Raw genomic sequence first — 9840 nt, forward strand, 5'->3', positions numbered from 1 at the left:
TGGGGACTCCCAGACCCCATGTGGGGACACCCACAAGGGACCCCACGGGACCCACACGGAGCCCCTAAGGGACGCCACGTCCCACTACATTCCAATATCCCAAATGTCCCCCTGGCAGGGCCCCTGACCTGCATGAGACCCCCATAAGCCCCCTCACCCTGCAGCCCCACCCGGCAGGGGTCCCACCCGTGCTACCCAAAGGGGACATCCCCCCTCCACTCATGGGACTCTTCCATCCCCCCACTTTGGGGGTCCCAGGGGAGCCCCGACCCAAAATCCACACCTTGGGGTTGGGGTCTCCCAGAGGGTGGGCTGGGGGTCTGTGGGACCTGCAGCCTCAGGACATCCCAGGGGACCGGGGCCCTGTGTCCCCTCACAGCCCGGCTGCTCCAGGGGTCACCCCAGTGCATTGTGGGAAACTCTCCATCACCACCTCAGGGGGGTCGTGGGAGGTGGGTTTGGGGGGGTCCAGCCCCCTGGGGCTGCACCAGGGCCAGGCTAGACACCCCACCCCGGGGCCGGAGGGGGCTGGGGGGCCCCCCTGGGTGTTGTTGGGGGGGTCGGTGTCGGGCAGCAGGCCCGGGGCGTCGTGATGTCAGGCGGGGGCGGGAGCTGGCGCAGGTAGATAAAGCCGGGGAGAACAGGAATCCCCGGTCCGGCGGGAGGGTGCCGGGACGCGGCGGGCGCTGCAGGTAGGAGCGGGGCCGGGCTGAGGGCTCCTGGGGCTGGGGGGCCGCTGGTCTTCCCGGGGTGCCAGCCCCATCCCGCCGGGAACGACCCCGGACCTCTCGCTGTGCCTGCACCCCTTCCCTCCCTCCTTCCCGCCTTCCTCCCGGCTCTTCCTCCTCCTCCACCGTCCCGCCGTGGCTCCCCCGCTGCCTCTGCGCCGTCCCCCCCACCTCGGCACCCACCGGGACCCCCACCCACAGCTGGGATCCTGTTCCTCAGTCCTGGTGGTCCTGGAGCCCCGTCCCTTATCCTGGTGACGCTGTGATTCCATTCCTTATCCCGGCGTCCCTGAAATCTCATCCCCTAACCCTGGTGGCTCTGGGATCCCATCTCTCATCCCAGTTGCCCTGGGGCCCCATCCCCTCAATCTGCTGGCCCTGGACCCCCTGCTCTATAGCCCTGGTGGCCCTGGGGCCCATCCCAGCGGTCCTGACCCCCTCCAGTCCCTCACCCCATACCCCTGCTGGCCCCTGTCCCTTTGCCCAAAGCTCTGTTGTCCCCGTGTTTGTCCCAAGCCCCAGGGACATCCCGTGTGTCCCCACCCTGCTGGAGCCCTGCCATGGCCACCGGGACGGGGTTGACACCGAGGTGACCTGAGGCCACGGGGTTGGGCTGGCGGGTTGGTGGCAGGGCAGGGCCGGTCCCAGGGCCCTGTCTGTCACATCCCCCCGTGTCCCCTGCTGTGTCCCACCAGCAGCATCACCCCACCCGACCCCTGGCTGTCCCTGCATCCCCAGGTCACCCCGGGGTCTGGCCAGGCGGGGGGACCCGGCCCAGCACAGTCAGGTCAGGGAGCAGGGAAGGAGCAGAGGGTCCCCGTGGGATGCTGAGATGGGGACAGGGACACGGCAGGGACAGGGATGGGATGAGGGTGGCATCAGCCCTGCCCAGCCATGGACTTGGACCCCGAGAGGTGGGGACAGGGACGGGCGGCGGGCGAATGATTAACCTGGCTCTACGCGGTGTCCTGGGACCGCCGGGACCGGCGTCCGCTGCCACCGTGGGTGCCACGTGTGTGTTCCGTGTGCCACGTGCTGGCGGGGCCGTGGCACCTCCCCGGGTCCTGCTGTGGGGCAGTTTGGGGCTGGCACCGGAGCGTGGCCGGTGTCCGAGCACCACGGCACCGCGTGGGCGCTGGCACCGGCCGCGGGTGGGGGCACGGGGGGCTGTGCCAGCGGCGGGGCTGGCGGCGGTTCCCACGGCGGCTCCCTCGCCCCCGGCTCCCGGCGCGGCCGCCCGGGCCCGGATGCCAGGGCGGTGAGGTGGAGCTGGGAGCGGCCGCCAGAACTGGTTTGGCCGGACCCGAGGAGGTGTTTGGGCTGAGCCGCCGCCGCCACGCTCAGCTTCCTGCTCCCCACGGCGCCGGCACGGCTCGGCCCGGCAAAGCTCGGCCTGGCAAAGCTCAGCCCAGCACGGCTCAGCCCAGCACGGCTCGGCCAGCATCTTCCAGTGCCCCCAGAGCCTCAGTGCTGGTGTGGGGTCCCACGTGGGATGTGGGGGATTCTTGGGGGGGGTCTCATGATGGGCTGTGTTCGCTGTCAGTGTTAAACTCCAGCCCCCAGTACCCAGACAGGACTGGGGGGACTGGGACACCCCAACCCTCGGCAGCCAGCTGGGGCTCAGCCGGATGCCCAGGGCTGGGGTCCTGCTTGTCTGGGCACCAGGAAAATACCCCGGGGTGGGTGCCAGGGGTGGGAGCCCATGTGGAGCCCGGCGCGGTGTCCTGTGGGGGCTGCCCACACCTGACCATGGCCCCCCCAAGGGAACGGGGACCCCGCACGGTGCCAGACCCCCCCTCTCTCCCCACAGATAATGCCATGGAGGGGGGGGCTCAGCAGAACAGCCTCTGGGAGCCCCCCGAGCAGGATGGGGGTCCCAGTGAGCGGGACGGGGGCGAGGGGCCGCCCGAGGTCAAGCGCTCCCAGCCGCTCTTTATCCACGGCAGCAGGTGGGTGTGGGGCCCGGGGGGCTCGGGGGTGGTTGGGGGATGCTCAGGGGGGTCATGGGGGCACAGAGCTCACCCTGTGTCTTCAGCCGGCAGCTGCCACAGGAGGAGCCACGAGCATCGTCACTGCCCAGCATCCCCAACCCCTTCCCCGAGCTCTGCAGCCCCTCCAACTCACCCATCCTGAGCAGCCCGGCCCTGGGACAGGGACCCCCCCGCGAGGGCACCTCCCACGTGAGTCAGGGGCAGGGGGCTGGGGAGGGGGGCTCAGATCTGGGACCGGGACACCTCTGCAGAGGCACCTTCCAGGAATCAGGGGGCAGGGGAGGGGATTCTTGGTCTTTGGGCAGGGACCTCCCCTGCGAGCGCACCTCCCACATGAAGCAGGAGTCAGGGGGGCTGGGGAGGGGGGGGAGTCTCAGCCCTGGGGCAGGAACCGCCTCCCATTTGAGTTGAGGGGCTGGAAAGGGGGTCAGCCTTTGGACAAGGACCCCTCTACAGAGGTTCCACCCTCCTTAGCCAGGGGACCAAGAAGGGGCTGGGAAGGGGGACCTCAACCCTGCGACAGAGACCACCTCCCACATGAGCTGGGGAGCAGGAGGCTGGGGGGGTGGTCTCACCTGTGGTTCTGCGGGGTCCCCTCACACCAGGGGACCCTGACACCTCCATCCCACCTCCCAGGTGGTGAAGGTGTTCGGCGAGGACGGCGCGTGCCGCTCGCTGGAGGCGTCGGCGGGGACCACGGCGCGGCAGCTCTGCGAGACCCTGGTGCGCAGGACGCGGGCGCTGCACGACCACAGCTGGGCCCTGGTGGAGCTGCACCAGCACCTGGCCCTGGGTGAGCGGCCGTGGGGGCATGGCGGGGCACAGCCTGTGGGACCCCCGGCCCCGCTGACCCCCTGTTCCCCCAGAACGCTGCCTGGAGGACCACGAGTCGGTGGTGGAGGTGCAGAGCTCCTGGGCCCCAGGCGCCGACAGCCGCTTTGTGTTCCGCAAGAACTTCGCCAAGTACGAGCTCTTCAAGAGCAACGCGGTAGGTGGGCACCCCCTGTAACCCCGCTGTGACCTCCCCGTGGGGATCCTGAGCACCCCAAGGGTCTCTGCTGACCCCCTGTCCCCCAGCAGTCGCTGTTCCCCGAGGTGATGGTGTCCAGCTGCCTGGAGGCCAATAAGAGCATGGCACACTCCGAGCTCATCCAGGTATGAGGCACCGTGCCCGGCTGTGCCCTGGGGTCCCCGCTGTGCCCTGGGGACCCCACCGTGCCCCTCAGCCCTCGTGTCCCCTCAGAATTTCCTCAACTCCGGGAGCTGCCCCGAGGTCCAGGGCTTCCTGCAGCTGCGGGAGGCCGGGCGCAAGGTCTGGAAGCGTTTCCACTTCTCCCTGCGCCGCTCGGGGCTCTACTACTCCACCAAGGGCACCTCCAAGGTGAGGACAGGGCGGTCCTGGGGTGAGGAGTGGCAAGGCCAGGGGGTGCAGCAGGGCCAGCCCTGACACCCCCCCACCTCCCCAGGACCCCCGGCACCTCCAGTACTTTGCTGACCTCACCGAGTCCAACATCTACTATGTGACGCAGGGCAAGAAGCTCTACGGGACCCCCACCGAGTTTGGCTTCTGCATCAAGGTGGGGATGTCCCTGCCTGTGGCAGGGTCATTCCCTGTGCCTCCCCCTGTCCAAGGGCTCTCTGTCCCCTCAGAGCCACCCGGGGCTGCCCCGTGACAGCTCCGGCCTCTCCCGCAGCCCCACAAGGTGCGGAGCGGCGTCAAGGGCCTGAAGCTGCTGTGCAGCGAGGACGAGCAGAGCCGCAGCTGCTGGATGGCCGCGTTCCGGCTCTTCAAGGTGAGCCCCGGCCAGGTGCTACCGGCCCCATGCTGGGGGACGCTGGGATGATGGCAGAGGGATGCTGAGGGGACACAGGAGGGAATTTGGAGGGGTGCTGGGGTGATACTGGAGGGTAGCTGGAGGGATGATGGAGGGATACTTGGGGGATACTGAGGGGATGCTGGGAAGATGCTGGAGAGATGCAAGGGGGGGAATGGGGAGGGGTTTTAGAGGGATGCTGGAGGGATGACCCCAATCCCAGTGAAAATGTTTCAGGGTGGGTATCCCTGTGCCCACGTGGAGTGGATGCAGAGGTTCCCATCCCTGCACTGGGTGTCTGTGGAGGTCCCTGGGGGTCCCTGGGTGCTCCCCCACCCCACAACAGGACCCCCCAGCTGACAGGGCTATTCCCCCAGTATGGGATGCAGCTCTACTGCAACTACCAGCAAGCGCAGGCACGGCTGAGCCAACCCCCCTGGATCGGCCCCACGCCCCTGGTGAGTGTCCCCTGCCCCCTGGAGCTCCTGGCCTGTGGGGACCCTCTGGTGACCCTCCTGTCCCCTCCAGCGAAGCGTCTCGGACAATGCACTGGTGGCCATGGACTTCTCGGGGTGCACGGGCCGGGTGATCGAGAACCCCAGTGAGGTGCTGACTGCAGCTCTGGAGGAGGCACAGGCCTGGAGGGTGAGTTGGGGTGCTGGGGAGTGAGGGGGAGTCCCCCTGAGCCCACCTTAACGCCCCATCCTCACTTTGTGTGCCCAGAAGAAGACGACACACCGGTACAGCCTGCCCGCAGCCTGCCACAGCTCCCCACTCAGCGCCGGTGAGTTGGGGGGCTCAGTGCCCAGTGGGGGTCCCTGCCCTGCGCAGGGGGTCCCCCCGAGCCTGACACCTCTCTCCCCACAGCCATCCACCGCACCCAGCCCTGGTTCCACGGGCGCATCTCCCGGGAGGACACCCAGCAGCTCATCGGCCGTCAGGGCTTGGTGGACGGGTATGGGACCCTGGGGTGGGGGATCGGGGTCCCTGGGGCTCCTGGGGGGGACACGGGACTCCAGGGAGGTACAGGAGCCCAGGGGTTACGGGGTTAGCTCATGCGGGGATGCAGGATGTGTGTGGGGATGGGGCTGAGGGATCCCGGGGGGTTGTGACTCCCAGGATTTTGCAAGATTTGGGAGCCTGGGGTTTGGGGGACACACAGGCTCCTGGGGGGTCACACAGGCTCCCAGGGATGGCAGGGGGTACCGGACCCCCAGGGCTTCTTGGGGGTTTGTAGGACCCAATGGGTGACACTGGGGGGACAGAGGGGACCTGGGGCCAGCGGTGACACCCGTGGGGCTCACAGGGTCTTCCTGGTGCGGGAGAGCCAGAGGAACCCCAAGGGCTTCGTGCTGTCCCTGTGCCACCTGCAGCGCATCAAACACTACCTCATCCTGCCGGTGAGTGCCAGCCTGGGGCTGAGGGGGACTGGGGGGCCCGGGGAGAGGGGTCCTGACCTGCAGCTCCCCGACAGAGTGAGGAGGAGGGTCGGCTCTACTTCACCATGGACGACGGGCAGACGCGCTTCGCCGACCTCATCCAGCTCGTGGAGTTCCACCAGATCAACCGCGGCATCCTGCCCTGCAAGCTGCGGCACTACTGCACCTGCGTGGCCCTCTGAGCCACGGCACGGCACCACTGCGAGGGTTTGGCACAGCCTGGCAACACCGGCATGGCAGGGTTTGGCTCAGTCTGGCACTGCCAGCGTGGCTTGGCACAGTCTGACACTGCTGGCATGCTTTGGCTCACTCTCACTGCCGACATAGCACGGCTTGATGCAGCCTGGCACCACCGGCACGGAACGGCTCGGCACAGCCTGGCACCACTGGGATTGTTTGGCACAGCCTGGCCCTGCTGATGCGGCACAGCTTGGCGCAGCCCAGCACCACCAGCGCAGTTTGGCACAGCTGGGCACCCCTGACACGGCACAGCTCAGCACAGCCCAGCACTGCTGGCACCGTTTGGCACAGCCTGGCACCAGTGGGATGGTTTGGCACAGCCTGGCACTGCCGGTATGGCGCAGCTCGGCACAGCCCACTGCCAGGACCCCCACACTCAAGCACTTTCTCCCCTCCACCCTGCAGCACCAGCCCCGACTGTCCCCGAGTGTCCCTGCGGGGCCTGGCACTCCTTGCCCCCACACCAAGGGGGTTTTGGGGTCCCCAGGAGCGGGGTCCTGGGGTGTGGGGGTGAGGGGGGCACCCATCACCGTGTCCCCCACGTCCCTACGAGGCCAGTTGAACTGGGACGTGTTTTATACCAGTGATAATAAAGGTTATTTTTGCAGAGCTCCTGCCTTGTTCCTTCCCATCCCCAGAGCTCCCCACTGCCGGTGGCACACAGCTCGCAGTGTGCCTGTAGCCCGCAGTGTCCCCACGTCTGGCAGTGTCCCCATGTCCCGCTGTGTCTCCACAGTGCCCCAGGTCCCACACAAAGGCCCCTCTGTGCTCCCCGGGCACCACGTGCGGCTCAGCCACGCGGCCGCAGCAAATCCCCGGGAGGGGGGATTATCCGGGGGGGATTAAGGGCCCGGATTTGGGGGGGCTGGGGCTGGGGCAGCTGCTATAAAGGCGGGGGGCTGAGGAGAAGAGGGGAGGCCGTGCCATGGCTCCCAAGACGGTGCTGATCACCGGCTGCTCCTCCGGCATCGGGCTGGCGCTGGCCGTGCGCCTGGCGCAGGACAAGCAGCGCCGCTTCCGAGGTGAGCGGGATGGGGGGACCCCCCAGCCCCCGGGGGGAGCCCACGGGGGGCTGAGCCGCCTGTGCCCCCAGTCATCGCCACCATGAGGAACGTGGGCAGGAGCGGGGCGCTGGCGGCGGCGGCGGGGCCGGCGCTGGGCCGGACGCTGGAGATCAAACAGCTGGACGTGTGTGACGAGGGCTCCATCCGCGCCTGCCTCGACAGCATCCCCGGGCGCCACGTCGACATCCTGGGTGAGCCCCGGGATTCCCTTCCCACCATGACCCCTGCGCTGGGACCCTCCATGATGGGGACTCCTGTACTGGGGGCTGTCCAGCCATGCTTGTCCCGTGCTGGGGACTATTTGTGCATCCAGCACTGGGACCCTCCATGCCAGGGACACTTCATGACCCTGACCCCATGCACCAGGGGCTGTCCATGCCAGGGACCCCCTGCACCAGGGCACCCTCTGTGCTGGGACATTCCCTGCACCAGGAACCCTCCAAACTCAAGACATCCCATTCTGGGAACCCTCTGAGCACTGGGGACCCCCTGTGCCAGGGGCTTCTCATGCACAAGGGACCCTGTGACCCCACACACCAGTGACCCTCTATGTCAGGGACACCCTGCACCAGGGAGCCTCCACACCCAGGATGTCCCATGCTGAGGATACTCCGAGCACCAGGGATCCCCCAGGCCCAGGGTGCGGGATTCCCCTGCCCAGGGCACGCCCCACTGATGCCCTGTGCCCACAGTCAGCAACGCCGGGGTGGGCATGGCAGGACCCCTGGAGTGCCAAAGCCTGACAGCCATGCAGAGCGTTATGGACACCAACTTCTTCGGCCTCGTCCGCCTGGTCAAGGAGGTGCTGCCCGACATGAAGCGGCGCCGCGGGGGCCACATCGTTGTCATCAGCAGCATCATGGGCCTGCAGGGTAGGGGAAAAGGGGGTGTCCCAGGGGGTCCAGCCCCCACCCAGCCCTGACCAGGACTCCCCAACCATCCAGGCATCGTCTTCAATGACATCTACTCAGCCTCCAAGTTTGCGGTGGAGGGTTTCTGTGAGAGCCTGGTGGTGCAGGCACTGCGCTTCAACGTGGCGTGAGTGCGGGGGTGGGCGGCCCTGCAGCCCCCGGGGTTCTGGAGGCGCCCACTGCCCACTGCCCCATCCCTGGGCAGGATCAGCCTGGTGGAGCCGGGGCCGGTGATGACGGAATTTGAGACGAAGTTGTACGAGGAAGCCGAACGCGCCGACTACTCACGGACCGACCCCGAGACGGCCGAAATCTTCACCAAGCTCTACCTGAGGAGCTCCAAGGATGTGTTCACCAGCATTGGCCAGACCCCCGAGGACATCGCAGAGGTGACAGGCGGGCAGGGGGACCCAGTGGGCTGGGGGTGCCCTACTGGGCTAGGCTGGGCTGGGCAGAGGTGTCAATTAGCCCTAACAAGGAACAGCGATGCCCAGCCAGCAGTGGGGCAGTTCGCTCACAGACAGCTCCATCCTGATGGGGCTGAGCCCGGCTGGGAATGGGAACAGCAATGGTGATGGGACGGGAATGTGAATGGGATGGGAATAGGATGAGGAGGAATCGAGGATGGAGATGGGATGGAAATGGAATGGGAATGGGAAGGGTTGGAGATAGGGGTAGGATGGGATGGGGATGGGGTGGGGTAGGATAAAGATAGGGATAGAATGGGAAGGAGTTGGGGATGGGATAGGAATGGTGGTGGGGTGAGGTGGGATGGATTAGAGACAGGGATAGGATGGGAAGGGCTTGGGGATGGGGAGAGCAAGCGAATGAGAAGGAGCTGGAATAGGAATGGGGATGGGAGGACAGTGGGGAGGGTTGGGACCGTGAATGAGGATGGGGGTGCAGATGGGGATGGGATGCAGACAGGGTTGAAAGGGGATAGGGGTGGGATGTGAAAAGTGGAGGGCTGGGGCGGGGCTGTGGGGACAGGAAGGGGACAGTCTCATGCCCACGTGCAGCACACCCTGCGGGTGATCGAGGCGGCGCGGCCGCCGTTCCGGCACCAGACCAACGTGGCGTACACGCCGATGGCCGCGCTCAAACACGCCGACCCCAGCGGTGCCCTCATCACCGACGCCTTCTACAAGCTGGTGTTCAAGTACGACACGGTGCTGCGGTTCAGCCTCCGCGCCATCCGCCTGCTCCGGTGGAAGGCACAGAAGGTCAAGGCGGGTGTGCGGCTCCTGGGCTTCAAATAAGCCCTTGTGGCCCCTGGGCACTGCCCAGCCCATCCCGAGCGGCGGGGGCGAGGAGGCCGGGACCCGTGCAGGGTTTCGCTTCCCGTTCCCGGCCCGAAATAGCTCCCGCCGCAGCCGCATTAAATTAAAATGGGGAGGGTATTTATAACCAGCGCGGGGTGAGCAACGCAGAGCGGCTTCCTCCGGGAGTGCAGCGGCCGTGACGGGGCTGGGAAGAGCTGGCAGCTGCCCCCTGCCTGCCTCCTGCTCCCCAGGGGCACCCGTACCTCTGACCCGCGGGCATGTGACACCCAGGGGACCTCACCCCATCACCCCCTGGTGCTCCATCCTCCTTCCTGCAGGCACTGCTGTGGCGTTGGGAATGTCCCATGGTGGGGGGTTCAGTGTCATCCCC

General features: G+C 67.2%; 2 protein-coding genes across 2 annotated transcripts; both read left to right on the top strand.

Annotated features, from left to right (window-relative positions):
* The first annotated feature begins 664 nt into the window (after nucleotides 1-664).
* Nucleotides 665-6821, top strand: GRB7 (growth factor receptor bound protein 7). The gene is made up of 15 exons (XM_068996665.1): nucleotides 665-692; nucleotides 2539-2677; nucleotides 2764-2908; nucleotides 3356-3512; nucleotides 3586-3707; nucleotides 3797-3874; nucleotides 3963-4100; nucleotides 4186-4296; nucleotides 4414-4512; nucleotides 4911-4991; nucleotides 5062-5178; nucleotides 5257-5317; nucleotides 5401-5488; nucleotides 5840-5933; nucleotides 6008-6821. Exons 2-15 carry the CDS (start codon nucleotides 2547-2549, stop codon nucleotides 6152-6154), a joined length of 1569 nt encoding a protein of 522 aa, XP_068852766.1. The 5' UTR covers nucleotides 665-692; nucleotides 2539-2546; the 3' UTR covers nucleotides 6155-6821.
* A 316-nt stretch (nucleotides 6822-7137) lies between these two features.
* On the top strand, nucleotides 7138-9446 carry LOC138099454 (retinol dehydrogenase 8-like). Its single transcript, XM_068996694.1, has 6 exons — nucleotides 7138-7234; nucleotides 7306-7467; nucleotides 7969-8148; nucleotides 8221-8314; nucleotides 8393-8576; nucleotides 9207-9446. Exons 1-6 carry the CDS (start codon nucleotides 7138-7140, stop codon nucleotides 9444-9446), a joined length of 957 nt encoding a protein of 318 aa, XP_068852795.1.
* The last annotated feature ends 394 nt before the right edge of the window (nucleotides 9447-9840 follow it).

This window comes from Aphelocoma coerulescens, chromosome 27 (assembly GCF_041296385.1).
Source record: "Aphelocoma coerulescens isolate FSJ_1873_10779 chromosome 27, UR_Acoe_1.0, whole genome shotgun sequence".
NCBI lineage: Eukaryota > Metazoa > Chordata > Aves > Passeriformes > Corvidae > Aphelocoma > Aphelocoma coerulescens.